General features: G+C 39.2%; 1 protein-coding gene across 1 annotated transcript in view; it reads right to left on the reverse strand.

Annotated features, from left to right (window-relative positions):
- ADAM9 (ADAM metallopeptidase domain 9) overlaps positions 1 to 16,986 on the reverse strand; it is a 125,268-nt gene that overhangs the window by 68,958 nt on the left and 39,324 nt on the right. The window contains exons 2-4 of the mRNA XM_003412518.4: positions 12,079 to 12,176; positions 4,315 to 4,373; positions 732 to 810 (exon numbers count right to left, since the gene is read on the reverse strand). Coding sequence (XP_003412566.1) covers positions 732 to 810; positions 4,315 to 4,373; positions 12,079 to 12,176 — 236 coding nt within the window. The remainder of the gene's footprint in view (positions 1 to 731; positions 811 to 4,314; positions 4,374 to 12,078; positions 12,177 to 16,986) is intronic.

Below are 16,986 nucleotides of genomic sequence, written 5' to 3' on the forward strand. Positions count from 1 at the left end.
CTTCCATTTATTTGAAGAGTGCTGCAAAGTGCATAATTAATATAATTCAATCTAGTAGAACATTACAAAGTTCAGGGGGAAAAAAAAACACATTTAACAGGAATAAAGATTCCTTATAAAAACTATTTGAACAGAAAAACACACAGGACTGAACTGCCAAAAAGGGCTATAAAACATTCTTCCTGAACAAAACTAGAAGTGCTTATTCTCTATCTAAACAACACATAAAGCCAAATTAGACATCTGCCGATTATTTCAAGTATTCCCAGCCAGTTCCGTCCCCAGGAGTACTCTGTTCACTGACTCAGAGAGGACCACACCTCATTAGAAAAGAACTGCTTTCAGCTAAAAATTAGAACATACAAGAGCAAACAAGCATTTGTTCTTTCTTAAATGCTAATAGCAAATCACATGGTTTACTAAAGAAGTAAGATATGCTTTCAAAGATATTAATTTTCAGCCGGAAAATCAAACACTGCTCTTTTCAAAATATTTCAAACTTTCCTCCTTCAAAAGTAGCAAGGATTATCATTAAATAGAAGATAACTTCCCTGTGCAGTTTAGTTTACCTCAGTGCACTCAGCAACCCCCTAGGGCAGCTCCACATGTTATGATGTGAATGGTGCTCTTTGGGGCTGTGCAATGTAACAATCCAGAGAACCTGAATAGAACTGATTTTAAACATATAGTTGTTTTAAATCTTGCCATAGGTTCAAGAGGAAATATATTACCTGTATATCAGGACGGTCAGAGATTACAGCCCCTTCCTTGTTGTAGGTATAAACTACAAAATCTTTGGGCAAAAGGTCTCTGAAAGAGGAACAAAACACACCATTGAGAATTGTTTTATCTATACACAGCTAAGAGGCACAACCCATAAGATGTTATTCCTAGAAGAGATGAATAAATAAAAACTTTCACCTGATATATTCTTAATTTAAAGAATGGGCTTCCGTAAACCTAAAAGCTCATTGACGGACTTGAATCTCAAACAGTGTGTACTACTTACTCCTAAAGAATATTAAGATAAACATTTGTCCTAATGGTAAAGCACCAGTTGAAAAAAACTTGACGCAACGTAAGTAATGTCCTTAAATTTTTCTGGTACATCTTATAGGAAAAGTATAAATTGGGTTATTCACAGTATATCATATTTCTAAAAAAGAAATCAATTTTTTTCCCAAAAACTCTATATAAACAAGCAGCATTTAATGCCTTGCCCTCCTAAGTACGGAGGCAAACTTTTGTGTCAGCTGTTGGGGGAAACAAGTATTCCTGATGCCTGAAGCTTCCTTCCACGTGGAGGGAGCTCAGGAGAGCAACTCCATGTGTAAGGCAGAGTTATCTTGAACAGGACTGGGGCAGCTTAAATGGACAAGTCAGGGATACAATGTGCTAGCTAGTGACTTTGTCCCATAGTGTCGCTATGAGTTGGAACAGACTCGACAGCAGTGGGTTTTGTTGGTTTTCTTTTTTTTTGGTTTAAAGTTCAAAACTCCGCTGGAGGCACCCATGGACAGATAGATGGTTTGCATCCTGTTTAATCGGTTACATAGGCTGACTCTAGCTACACGACTGGTCTAGTATAAAAGACCCCTTCGGTAAACTTGTGCCTGGGCTCACCTGAAAGTAAGATACCTCACACATTTCTCAGTGGTTTGTAATCTGAAGACAAAGCACATCTGTGCAATTGAGAAAGGACCCTGGGGCGGGTGGGGTGGGAGGGTTGCCTGGAAGTTTTTGAAACCTTTGATGAATATCTGTGCTTTCTTTCCCTTGAGTCCTTTCGGTAACTCGATCCTGTGCGATCAGTGCATGGTCTCTGCTTCTCCCATACATAAGCATCCCTTGCTCCATCCAGTGGGAAAATTGAAAAGAAAAAACTGGAGATGCTTGGCTTTGTTCTGTGCTCTTTGGTCTTTTGAAGTCGCTGCCTACCAGCAAGAACACAAATTCCACTATGCTTCTCTAGACCTGCTGTGTAATGCTAACATGAATGGCTAAATCTGCCTAATACTGGGGTTTAGGCCCGTCGGGTTCTCATTCTAAGCTAAATCCACCAATCTCGCCTTTATCAGTAATAAAACTGATATTTTGATCCCCTATCTAACTTAATTTCCTATTTTATATTTAAATTTGTTCAGCATAGGCAGAGAAGAGGGTTGTTATGTTCTGTCCCACAAACCCCACCCCCACAGCCATCAAATATCCCAACTGAAGTGATTGTATACACTCTTCTACAAGAAGGCTTTATGACTTTAACCAGGTTCTCAAGGGATTCGTGACCTACAAAAGTTAAGACCTCCATTCTAGAGACAATGGGAAAAGAAAAGATGCATTCACTTGCGTGTTAGAAAAACAAACATATTGCTATCAAGTTGCTTCTAACTCATACTGACCCTATAGGACACAGCAGAACTGGCCCATAGGGTTTTCAAGGCCGTAAGTCTTATACAGAAGCAGACTGCCACATCTTTCTCCCATGAAGCGGCTGGTCAGTTCAAATTACCAACCTTATGCTTGGCAGCTGAGCACTTAATCGATGTGCCACCCAGGCTCTTCTCACTCATATATTAAAAAAATGCCCTCATTGCTACAGCATAGCGAGCCATTTTATTATAAGCTGTCTATCCTAACTTTTTTTTCATTAGTGATCACTAGCTTTGGTGATCACCTTTCAAAGACATTCAAAGGGCTGACATTATAAATGCCTGTAAAATTACCACACTTGTTCAATTCAAGAAGCATAGAAATATAGAACAGACATAGTACAATATATAGATTACCAGAATAAAGGTAAAATGACTTGGATTTGTGTTCACTTTTAATGCAAACTACGTGATGTTGAGCAAGTTGTTAATTTTCTTGAACCTTTGTGATGTTATGAATAAATAAGGGCCATAAACAGTTTTCTATAGCAAAGTTGTTATAACAATATAAGTGACATAATTGTTATGAAAATGTTTCATAAGCTTAGTTTTCAGCTTATAAAACATTTTCATAACCATTATGTATATGCAAACATAAATATATATATAGAACAGACCAGAAGGACTATCCCATAGGGTTTCCAAGGCAGTAAACGTCTATAGAAGTAGACTGTCACATCTTTCTCGCATGGAATGGCTAGAGAGTTCAGACCAGACCATTCCATTAGCAGCTGAATGCTTCAGCCACTGAGCCACCAGGGTTCCTCATAGAGAATAATTACTTTATTGCAATAATCTGAATTAACTTTCATCTCCTTGTAGTAAGGAAGAATAGAAGAAAATATTTAAACCTGTTATAATTTTGTACATGCTAACATCATTACATTGAAATCCAGCAGGATTACTCAGGGTTATAAAAACCCGTTGCTCTCGAGTCGATTCCGACTCATGGCGACTCAGGGTTATACAAGATATAAATAACTAACATACATGAAAGCACCTGTTAAAGTGTCTGGAACACAGAAAATGTTCAATAAATGTCAGTTTCCATCAAGAGGAGTAGAAGGCCTAAGGAAGCCTCTCTGAAAATGTCTCTCACACTGCCTGAAATTCAGCCAAGACAACTCAGTAACTTTGAGTCAATATCCTCTTCTAAAATAAACTGTGCTTCTCAAACTTCAGGATGCATAAAAATAAACTGAAAAGCTTGTTAAAACATACATTTCTGGAACCCATCTCCCAAAATTCTGATTCATTCTAGGGCTGGGGTTGAGAATTTGTGTTTCTAACAAACTGCTGCTGGTACCATGACCACAATTTGAGGAGCACTTTCCTAGAGGGTAAAGCATTACAACCCATCATTCACACTCCAGTGTGAACAGGTCTATGAGATGGCTTTTTTTTCCTGGGCTCTTTCACTAAAGAAACTGGAAGTATTGCTGGGTCCAAAAAGAGACAGAGAGGATCCTGAGATCAGGATAGGCCACAAGAGTGTAGGCAGCTCAGCCTAGGCAAAAAAAAGAAGCTTGGCATTTGAAAGCAGCCAAAGAACACATTTTAACTGTGGTAGCATCAGATGAAAACATGCTAAAATGAGGAAAAGGGCAGGTGAGAGACTACTGAAGACTTTCACCTATGCTCAATTGTTTGCCCTGGGCCAATCATGATTAAAAAGTTTTCTTCTTAAATACAACTTTTTCTTACTTTAAACTTATTTTCTCCTGATTTAAGGTCAATGGAAATTCAAAATAGTACGGTTTTTTCCCCATGCTTTTATTATTCTCACTTCTTATCAACCTACTAAAACTATTTACTAGAAAAGAAACCGATACAGTATTTAAAAAAAAAAAAAAACCGAAAAGCTAAAGTAAATCAAATTTCTTACTTGTTCATTTCCAAGTGAATAATACGTTCTCTTCCTTCAGCTTGAATGACATAAGATACCTGAATGCACAGGAAGGGAAAAAATAACAATATAACACCATTTTGTAAATTACATATCAATAGCAGGTCATTTTAACACTGACCACAATTGCTTTATAAAAGAACTTTATATTTGCTCTTAAATAATAAGAATATACTGTATATAAAACATTACTAACAATGCAGAAGAGAAACTAGATAAGTGGGAGCTCCTAAAAATCAAACACCTACGCTCATCCAGAGACTTCACCAAAAGAATAAAAAGATTACCTACGGACTGGGAAAAAGTTTTTGGCTATGACGTTTCCAATCAACATCTGATCTCTAAAATCTACATGATACTGCAAAAACTCAACAACAAAAAGACAAATAAGCCAATTAAAAAAATGCACAAAGGATATGAACAGGCACTTCATTAAAGAAGACATTCAGGTAGCTAACAGATACATGAGGAAATGCTCACGATCATTAGCCATTAGAGAAATGCAGATCAAAACTACAGTGAGATTCCATCTCACTCCAACGAGGCTGGCATTAATCCAAAGAACACAAAATAATAAATCTTGGAGAGGTTGTGGAGAGTCTAGAACACTTACACATTGCTGGCAGGAATGTAAAATGGTACAACCACTTTAGAAATCGATTTGGCGCTTCCTTCAAAAACTAGAAATAGAATTACCATATGGTCCAGCAATCCCACTCCTTGGAATATATCCTAGAGAAATAAGAGCCTTTCCATGAACAGATATATGCACACCCATGTTCACTGCAGCACTGTTTACAACAGCAAAAAATGGAGGCAACCAAGGTGTCCATCAACGGATGAATGGATAAATAAATTATGGTATATTCACACAATGGAATACTACGCATTGATAAAGAACAATGATGAATCAGTGAAACATTTCATAACATGGAGGAATCTGGACAGCATTATGCTGAGTGAAATTAGTCAGCTGCAAAAGGACAGATATTGTATAAGACCACAATTATAATAACTGCAGAAATAGTTTAAACAGAGAAGAAAATATTCTTTGATGGTTATGAGAGGAGGGAGGGAGAGAGAGGGGTTTTCACTAATTAGATAGTAGATAAGAATTATTTTAAGTGAAAGGAAAGACAACACGATACAGCCGAGGTCAGCACAACTGGACTAAACTAAAAGCAAAGAAGTTTCCTTAATAAACTGAACACTTTGAAAGCCAGAGTAGCAAAAGTTGTGATGGATATATTTACAACAATGACAAAAAAAAGTAGCTGCTGAGGCTGCTTGTGTACGACCAAAAACCTCATGGAATTTGGTTCCTTGGTTTGGAGGTTTGAGGTCATGGTTTCTTGGGATAGTCCTATTAATTGGCGTAATGAGTTTGGTGCTTCTCTTCTACCTCCTAATTTATTGCTTATCTTAAAAGCTTGCAAGCAGCCATCCCAAGAACAACTGGTCTCTATTCACCTGGAGCAACAGAGGAAGAAGGAGAGCCAGGAAGAGAAGGAGGAAATGGAATGTGTGGCTAATTGCCTCCGTGAACAACTGCCTCCTTTGCCATGAGACCAGAAAAACTGGAAGATGCCTGGCTACCATTACTGAACATTTTGATCAAAGATTCTGTAGAAGAATCCTGATCAAATGGGGGGAAATGTAGAACAGAATTTCAAATTTTCACTGACTCTAGACTTTCTGGAGCCATGGAGGATGGATGAACCCCTGAAACTACTGCCCTGAGATAATCTTTAAACCTTAAATCAAAAATATCCTTGGAAGTCTTCTTAAAACCAAACAATAGTTTAGTTTAACTAGTAAAAAATGTCTGCCTTGAGCCCTATGCTGTTTTAAAAACCATCTATCTGGGATCAAATTGACAACAGCAACTTGAAAGATTAGATAGAAACTTAGGGGGTAATGAGTTTATGTTAATGGGGGAGGAACAACTTAGAAAAGGAGGGTGAGAACAGTCACGCAACTCAAAGAATGTAATCAATGTCACTGAATTCTACGTGTAGAAATTGATGAATTAGTATGTTTTCCTGTGTATACTATCAACAACAAAATAAAATTTCTAAAGAAGTGCAAAATAAATAAATTACCTATTGCCAAAACCACCTGCATGTCTATCTAAACTCTTAAATTCATTTCTAATTCAGCTATAACTTCAGAGGTTATTTTTCAAATCCAGGCATTTATTATCTGTACTATGAGATGAAGTTCTTAGTTTCAAGAGATTATCCCTAGTTCTAGTTATCCGAAGTAAAAAGAAATTCAGACTCTTTATGACTTTATATCTGCAATGCAACTTCCAAATTTCAATTCTAAAATACACTTTTTCCCCCATATTAACATCTCTGAAATCAGGATGCTTTGTACAAAGAAACATCAGTCTACTCGGCAGAACTTTCATTTCTTTATTAGCTGAACATAAAATAACAGTGCGTTACAATTGATGGTATCTTAGAGCCAACGAATTAATATAAGGTAACTTACACATCCTCAAGCACATGGGATTCTTTTCACCACCTCAAACACCTCTGAAATAACTTTCCCAACAACTCACCATTTCACTAGCCACAAAGGCTTAATGTGATCTCTAGAACTGGGAGATTCACCTTCATCTTAACTCTTTAATAAAAAAGAAAGCCATGGAAGAACTCAATAATATTATCAGAGTGCCTATTTTTCCTATTGCTTCCTGACTTAATACTTTGCCAAGTAACAACATTACCCTCCCTCTCTGACTTATAAGACTTAGAATCTAAGTTCTAAATCCTGGCATTCTACGTCCACATCCTCAGTGAGAACCTGAAAACGATTTCATCTACTTCAATTTCCATGGAGGCAACAAAAACACCAAGATCTTTCCATTGCCACAGTTTTAGCAAATGCCTTTCTATCTTACCTACTCTTGGCCAATTATACGATGTACAGCCATCACTGTCACCTCCACTGAGAAGAATTCCAACAGTGTAGGAACCGGTTTATGATATTGTCTTCTTCCCCCATATATCAGCATGGATTGCTCACTCCCCTTCTTTTGGTCTTTGCTCAAGAGTCATCTTTTCAATAAGGCCTTCCCAGTCCATCCTATTAAAAACGTAACTTTTCCCCGCTCCCACTTCCTGCACCCTCAATCCCTCTTCCTGCTTTAATCTTCTCTACAGTGCTTACTTCAATCTTAACATATTAATATAATTAATACATAAGTAATATACATAACTATATTATACACATAAATATTTTATGAATAATATATTTATTGTCTTTCCTCTCTACTAGAATGGAGGTTCCATGGTGGTGGTGTTGTTGTTGGGTGTCATTGAGTTGGTTCTGACTCATAGTGACCCTATGTACAACAGAATGAACGCTGCCCAGTCGTGCACCATCATCACAATCATTATGCTTGAGCCCATTGTTGCAGCCACTGTGCGAATCCCATCTTGTTGAGGGTCTTCTTCTTTTTTGCTGACCCTCCACTTTACCAAGCATGACGCCCTTCCCCAAAGACTGGTCTTCCCTGACAACATGTCCAAGTATGTGAGACAAAGTTTCACGATCTTGCTTTCTAAGGAGCATTCTGGCTGTACTTCTTCCAAGATAGATTTATTCAATTCTTCTGGCAGTCCATGATATATTCAATATTCCTCACCAAAACAATAATTCAAAGGCATCAATTCTTCTTTGGTCTTCCTTATTCATTGTTAAGCTTTCACAAGCATCTGAGGCGATTGAAAATATCAAGGCTTGGGTCAGGTGAATCTTAGTCCTCGAAGTGACATCTATGTTTTTCAACACTTTAAAGAGGTCTTTTGCAGCAGATTTGCCCAATGCAACACGTCATTTGATCTCCTGACCACTGCTCCATAGGTATGGATAGTGGATCCAAGTAAAATGAAATCCTCGACAACTTCAATCTTTTCTCTGTTTATCGTTGATCTAGTTGCGATGATTTTTGTTTTCCTTCTGTTGAGGTGCAATCCGTACTGAAGGCTGTAGTCTTTGATCTTCATCAGTACAAAAGAGGATCTTGAAGTTCTCTTAACTTCTGGCAAGCAAGGTTTTGTCATCTGCATATCATAGGTTGCCAATGAGTTTTCCTCCAATCCTAAGCAAATTCATACATCTCCTGGTACCTGGTATGTAGCTACTGATCTGGTCAAAGCCTTTTTCTAGATTCCAGTTTTGAAGGAACACCAGAAGCATTTTGCTTTCAGTTGGCAAGGCCAACAATACATCTTCACCATTCAACCTCAGGGGTACATAATCTCTCCAGCCTTATGTCATAATTCAGTCCACAGGGAATTTGATCACCTTTTCCTTCCAAAAGATGTCAAACTGGTCCGTTACATTGATGACGTTATGCTGATTGGACCTAGTAAGGAAGAAATATCAGTGACTCTAGACTTATTGTTAAGACATTTGCTTGATAGTGGGTAGGAAATTAACCTGACAAAAATTCAGGTGCCTTTCACCTCAGCAAAATTTCTAGGGATCCAGTGGTGTGGAGCATGTAGACATATTCTTTCTAAAGTAAAGTATAAGTTGTTACATCCAGCCCCTCCTACAACAAAAAAAGAGGCACAAAGCCTGGCGGGTCGCTTTCAATTTTGGAGACGGCATACCATATTTTATGCAAATAACCACACCTTCTACGTTTGTTTGCCAACTGCTCCCTCCTCCCACAAGGTATTTTTGTAAATGCACTAATTTTTTTACAACAACATGTAAAAAAAATTGGCACGGCAGCACTTACAAAAATACCTCCCAGGAAGAGCGCGCAGTTGGCAAACAAATGTAGAAGATACCTATTACTTACATAAAAATATGGTATCCCTCATTTGGGTGTGATACTCTGGCCTATTTATCAAGTGACACAAAAAGCTGCTAGTTTTCACTAGGACCCAGAACAAGAGAAGGCTCTGCAATAGGTTCAGGCTGCCATGCAAGCCACTCTGCCACTTGGGCTATTTGATCTGGGGGTTTCAATGGTGCTTGAAATGTCAGTAGCATATAGAGACACTGTTTGGAGTCTTTGGCAGGCCCCTCTTGGTGAATCACAATGTAGACCCTAGGATTTTGGAGCAAAGCCCTGCCATCCTCTGCAGATAACTACTCTCCTTTTGAGAAACAGCTTTTGGCTTGTTATTGGGCCTTACTAAAGAGGCTGAATGCTTCACCTTGGGCCACCAATTCACCATGCAGCCCAAGCTGCCCGTCATGAACTGGTGTTGTCTGATCCACAGAGCCAAAAAGTTGGGTGTGCACAGCAGCACTCCATCATCAAATGGAAGTGGTATATAGGAGATCGAGTCTAAGCAGGACCTGACGGCACAAGTAACTGGCATGAAGGTGTAGCCCAAATGCCCATGGTCTCCACTTCTGTCACATCACCTTCCACTTCCCAAGTCTGTAGAGGCAGGAAAGAGAATTCTCCTGATTCACGTAGCAGCAAGGGCTGGTGAACTCAAGATCCATAGGCCAGAAAGCAGGGCTGTTACAAACTTCTGCTGATTCATGTAGCTGCAGAGACTGGCAAACCCAAGATCAGCAGGCCAGAGAGCAGGCTGTAGCAGGCTGTGAAGATCAACGAATCTCAAGATTGGCAAGCAAGCTGCTAGCTCAAGTCCCAAAAACCAGAGGTCAGATGAACGGAAGTCAGCTACAGAGTCTAGAACAAGCAAAAGCCCCAGCAAGGCAAGCATGAAGGAATTAGGTGGAGGGGGGCAGAGAGATGAAGGCTGAGGGGGCAGTGAGCCACCACAGGCCCTGCTCCCACCAGTACCACTCAATAGATTATATCGTGGGGGTGATTACATACCAAATTTCAACAGGGAAATGATCACGACATTATACAACTGCCAAAACACTTGAGAATCACAGCCCAGCCAAGCTGACACACAATCTTAACCATCACATACACTGACTCATGAGCTGTGGCTAATGGTTTGGCAGGATGGTCTGGGACTTGGAAGGAACACAATTGGAAAATTGGAGACAAGGAGGCATGGGGGAGAGGTATGTGGACAGACCTCTCTGAATGGGCCAAAGAAGTGAAGATATTTGTGTTCCATATGAATGCTTACCAAAGAGTGACCTAGGCAGAGAATTTTAACAATCAAGTGGATAGGATGACGCTTTCTGAGGATACCAGTCAGCCTTTCTCCCCAGCCACTCCTGTCATTGTCCAATAGGCTCATGAACAAAGTGGCCATGATGGCAAGGACAGAGATTATGCATGGGCTCAGCAACATGGACTTCCATCCACGAAGGCCAGCTTGGCTACAGCCACTGCTGAGTGCCCAATCTGCCAGCAGCAGAGACCAACACAGCGCTTGGTATGGCACCTGATGGCAGGTTGATCACACTGGACTACTTCCATCATGAAAAGTCCAACATTTTGTGCCTACTAGGATACATTAGATGATCACACCAGGCTAACACCTGTGACCCAGCTTAACAACCTGCAAACCACCTCATACTTAGGAGTATATCAGCAATTCAGAGGTTTATAAGCTAGACTATATTCTTCATTATCTGTCACTGAAATGATTAAAAAGCATACAAGTTAAATTATACTTCTATAAAGTTGAAGGGTATGTAAAACCACCTGAAGTACAAATATACTATTTCTGAGCAAACTTTGCAATAAGCAAAAAAATACATATAAAAAATAAAATACACATAAAAAATACCTTTTCTGCATTGGTTACTACATTAAGAGCACAGTAAGTTTATTCCAGCATGAAGACAAAACTCTCTTTTAGATAAACATTCCCAGGTATGAAATACATGCACGTAACACACTACTATTCTCCAGAGTACATGGAGATAAAATATCCTATCACAAACTAAGTGTGGTTAATTCTATTGCAACAAAATCACTGTCAAGGGTTAAAAATTAATGTAACCAGCACTTACCCTGTTTAGAATTCTATTTAACAACTATTTCATTCTGTTATGTTTCAAGCTGACCATTTTCTCTTAAGAACAAAGATACTGTCTTAGTCATTTAGTGCTGCTATAACAAATACCACAAGCGGATGGCTTTAGCAAAGAGAAATGTACTCTCTCACAGTCTAGTATGCTACAAGCCCAAATTCAGGGTGTCAGCTCCAGGAGAAGACTTTCTCTGTCGGATCTGGAGGAAGGTCTGTGTCACCAATCTTCCCTTGGCCTAGGAGCTTCTCCGTCTAGGAACCTCAGGTCCAAAGGACACGCTCTGCTCCCAGCACTGCTTTCTTGGTGGTATGAGGTAGCCATGTCTCTCTGCTCGCTTCTCTCTTTTATATCTCAAAAGAGATTGGCTTAAGACACTATCTAATCTTGTAGATCTCATCAATATAACTACCACTAATCCATTTCATTACCCCATAGTAACAGGATTTACAACACATAGGGAAATCACATCAGATGACAAAATGGTAGACAATCACACAATACTGGGAATCAGGACCCAGCCAAGTCGACAGGTACTTTTGAGGGACACAATTCAATCATGACAGATACTAAGGATCAATATGTTGTTTTTACTAGAATAATATCCAATGAACATCATTGCCATGTGGTACTGTATTACCATTGGCCAACATTAATATTCACATAATAAAATTAAAAACATAAAAAATTAACATAATAAAAATTGAACCAATCAATACTGAAAATAACACCTTGTGCTAACAACAACAACAAAAAAAGGAAAATTTAAACACAATACATTCTTATCAAGATATAACTTACCTGTTTTGAATAGGGCCTGGGGGCTTCTCTTCGTTCTCTAGTTAACCTCCAAGGAGTTATAATTTCATAAGAAGAGAGACGTGAGGTCTGCTGAAAGCCTATAGAAAATGAAATTATAAAAGTGATATAACAAGTGAAAACTGAAAAACTACACAGTACCAAAATACAATAAAAATCAAAAGCTGAATGTTCAAATTACTAAAAAATCATGACATTCCCATATTAAAACATATATACATATATATATAGTTTTATATAAAGTTTTACATGAAAACAGCAATGTACTGGATAAGTATGAGGAAAGAAAATATATCCTAAAAAAAGGGTGTCAACCTTGATCCAAACAATAGGCTTTCTTCTGTATATATTATATACACAGGGGCCCTGGCGGCACAGTGATTAAGTGGCTGGCTGCTAACCAAAAAGGTCGGCAATTCGAATCCACCAGCTGCTCCTTGGAAACCCTATAGGGCGGTTCTACTCTGTGCTATAGGGTCACTATAAGTTGGAACCAACTCGACAGCAATGGGTTTGGGTATTTTTTTATAAATATACAATCATTTTCAAACCTTTTTTTCAAAAGAAATCTTAAGATATGAACCAAAGAGAAAAAAGAGGAGGAGCTTTGCTGGGGAGATGGAAGGAATGCATCCTGAAGCCTAGCATCATACACTCATCTTCCATTTCCCACCCAGCGTGAATGACATCTCCTGACACAGTACTGAAATACCTACTAAATGAACAGGAACAGTAAGATGGGAAGGCCACCTTTAATGCCTAATGGGCTTATTCTAATAAATACATACACAACAACATAGCAACTGCTGCAAACTGCCATTAATCCATCATAGAAACAAAACCTTTAGATAAAATTTATTAACAGTGAAGAACTTAAAACAGTCACACAGACTTATTCCCAATTCCAGCCCTGTCCAGTTTATTACACAGTGAACCCACATTTTAAGTAGAGTTTGAGCTCTAAAATCATCACTTGGGCAAAAATTGAGTACAATCATAACTTCCCATACAAACTCCTTAGGAAGATACATCATGTTGGAGTCTGATACACAGTCTCAATAAGCCCAACACAACTTCTTTTTCTTCCAGTATCACTACCAACAGCACGTAAGTTTTTTTCAGTGGAGAACCTGATGAAGTAGATGGCCTGTATCTAAGGACCATGGATGAAAATTTCATATCTCTATACATCTGTATAATGAGCCCTAGCAGAGCAACAGTTGAGCACTCGGCTGCTAACCAAAAGATTGACGGTTCAAACACACTCAGTGGCTCTGCAGGAGAACGACTGGTGATCTGTTCCCCTAAAGATGACAGCCTAGAAAACCCTATGGGGCAGTTCTACTCTGTCATATGGAGCTCCAAGGGATCGAAAATCGACTCAACACCACCGAACAACATCATCGTCTATCTTTATATACTAAAATCACACTCGGTATGAGGAGGCTTAAGGATGGCATACACAAACTCTAATACCAAGGAAAGGCAGAGTTACATCTTCCACTCAGCGGATCAGTGTAGAAAGTAAGTTCATTAAGAGAAATTTCTTGAACAAATAATTGCCATGAAAAGGAAGAAGAGGGGACTTTTATAAATCAAAAGAACCTTATAATCAAATGTAATACATGGATCTCTTTGGATCCTAATTCAAATAAATCAAATGAAAAAACTAATTCTGCGACAGTCACGGAAATTTTAATACTATGTAGATATTTGATGAACTTGAGGAATTATTGCTAATTTTTTTGTTGTAGTAAGATTATTGTAAGGTTTTCTTTTTTATTTTCCTATCTTTCTGCCTTTTTGTGTGTGTGTGTGTGTGTGTGTGTGTGTGCCATTTCAAAAACCCTACAATTGTAGAGATTTATTCCAAAAATTCAAGAACAAAATGATATGCTATCTAGGATTTAGGAAACCCCGGTAGCACAGTGGTTAAAGAGCTGTGGCTGCTAACCAAAAAGTCGGCAGTTCAAATTCACCAGGCACTCCTTAGATACCCTATGGGACAGTTCTACTCTGTCCTATAGGGTTGCTATGAGTCAGAATCGACTTGATGGCCACAGTTTTTTGTTTTTTTTTTAACCTAGGATTTGCATCAGAATAATCCAGTGTGTGTTTGAGGAAGGAGATACACATGGAATAGGATTAAAACTTGTTATGGGTACAAAGGAGTTCATCACTCTTCTCCCTACTCTTGCATATGTTTTAAAATTTCTATAATAAAATAATTTTTTAAGTGGTTACATATAGACGGCAGGATGAGGGAGGAGAGATAATTTTACTTTCCACTTTATACCACCATGTGCTTAAATTATTTATAAAATACTATACGATTACACTGTATATCATATATATGATATTACCAATATCATAAAGAAATATATAAATATAATAAGCTCACCAAACAGTTTTAAATAGTTACTGCAATTGAGTAGAACCAGGGAGTAATGACATGAGCAAACTAAGAACCTGTTGCCGTCAAGTCGATTCCAACTCATAGTGACCCTATACAAGAGAGTAGAACTGCCCTATAGAGTTTCCAAGAAGCGTCCGGTGGATTGGAACTGCCAACCTTTTGGTTAGCAGCTGTAGCACTTAACCACTACACCGCCAGCATTTCCCAATGACATGGGACTTGGACTTTTTATTTCCCACACCTCTATATTTTGTATCGTCTGAATTTGTTTTTACAATGAATACGTACTTTGCAACCCCTGTGTTAATTTTGAAATTAAAAGGAGAAAAAACAGTACTTCTTCAATAAAAACAGCATAAACTGTTTTAAAGTATTGATCATCCTTCCCAACAGTCCCTTCCTTTTCATTTCATTTATTCACAACCTCACATTTAGACCACTGTGATACCTACTTCACTGATCTCCTTACTGTACCAACATCCTCCCCCTTCAGATCCGTAAGTTCATTCGCTCATTAATTGCCTATTCCCCTCAGATTCTTCAAATACAGATTAATATGAAGTATTTACATCTACATTTTCCCGAGACAACATTTTGTAAATAAAAATGTCCATGCTTGGTCCCCCTGAGGATTAAAAAAAGATAAAATGCAAACAGGAAAACATAAAATATGTCCTATCCAATACATCTCACACTTGTTATTGTTGTTGTCAGCTTCCCTGGAGTCAACCTCAGACTCATGGAGCAACCTCATGCACAATGGAAAAAAAAAAACATTGCCTGGTATTACCCCATCCCCATGATCTGCTGGAGACTATAATCCATAGAGTTTTCACTAACTGATTTTTGGAAGATCACCAGGCCTTCCTTCCGAGTCAGTCAGTCTGGAAGCTACACTGAAAACCTGTTCAACATCATAACAACACACAAGCCTCCAGTGACAGACAGGTGGTAGCTGTACATGAGGTACACTCACCGGGAATCAGACCTGGGTCTCCCCACACAGAAGGCATGACTTCTACCACTGAATCGCCATATTAACAGCTCTCAAACTCTGTATCTTTCAACCCCTTATATCTTTATAATATGGCATATTATCTAAATATATCTTCAAGCCATTACATAAAATCACCATAAATGGACTCTAATACTCACAAAAGCAACCGTGGGCTGATTCAAGGCATATTTAAGACATACCACTGTCAATATCATTCAGATAGCTGGAGTTACCAATTGGGGACCATAGCAAAAGAAATCCATGGCCTTAACAGATTCAGGCTTCAAATCACTAGGTAGAAACATCTTTAGTCCTAATTTTAAATTAACTGAGGTACAGAATTATTTCTTCACCCAGAATAAAAAATCTTCAATGATCTTCAAACCAAAAAAACAAACCCACTGCCGTCAAGTCAATTCCAACTCATAGCGACCCTACAGAACAGAGTAGAACTGCCCCATAGAGTTTCCAAGGAGCACCTGGAGGATTGGAACTGCTGACCTCTTGGTTAGCAGCCGTAGCACTTAACCACTGCTCCCTCAGGGTTTCCAACAGAGTTGAACTGCCCCCGTAGGTCTCCAAGGAGCAACTGGGGGATTCAAACTCTCAACCTTTTGGTTAGCAGCTGTAGCTCTTAACCACTACACCACCATGGTTTCTTCAATGATCTTCAGTTATCTCTAATTCCTAAAAGCACAAGTTTAAATATTATCCTTAATATTTTCATTCTGGGTAATTGTAATTTGCTCAATTACTAGCACAGTCACTCTAGAAGTGGTGGCAGGAATAGACAAAATACATTCAGTAGGTAACAAATTAGAAGCAATACGCAATTTTTTAAAAAAGTAAATCCTCCTCCATATTTCTTTCTGCAGCTACAGTCACGCATCACTTAACATCCAAGATATGTTCTGCAAAATATGACGTTATGCAATCTGGATGTTGTGCGAATACCACATTATACAAGCAGAACCCTTACAAACGGTAGTTACGAACCAACCCCTCTCCCAAAGCCTATTATATTAAAACCTTATGAGAGCCCACCAAACAAAGCCCAAGAGCTGTAGCCACTGGATACAGGAGGCCAGCATTGCTGGATGTGCAGCTGTGGGATGGACAGGGGCTGCATCAGCAGCTGAATCAGGACTATATGCACATATGGGCACGGGGTTGGGGGGCACACGGCATGTGCAGAGAGGTGGCTGTGGGGACCAGGTGGGGACCGGGTATACAGATGCGAGTGCACAGCTAGGGGTGGTGGTCCTGGCTGCTGCCGCACTGTTGATGCGTCCACTTCCTGATCATGTGCAGCCACCAGCGCCGCCTACAGCCAGAAGCCTGCAAGAGCCCGGAGCAAAGAAGCTGCAGCAGGCGCTGCCCTGTGCCTGGAATGAATGGCTGCACAGCTGCTGGGCAGGTGAAAGAAGCTAGGAGGAGGGGAAGGAGGAAGAAGAGGCAGGCAGAGGAGGTGGCACTA

This window comes from Loxodonta africana, chromosome 19 (genome assembly GCF_030014295.1).
Source record: "Loxodonta africana isolate mLoxAfr1 chromosome 19, mLoxAfr1.hap2, whole genome shotgun sequence".
Taxonomy (NCBI): domain Eukaryota; kingdom Metazoa; phylum Chordata; class Mammalia; order Proboscidea; family Elephantidae; genus Loxodonta; species Loxodonta africana.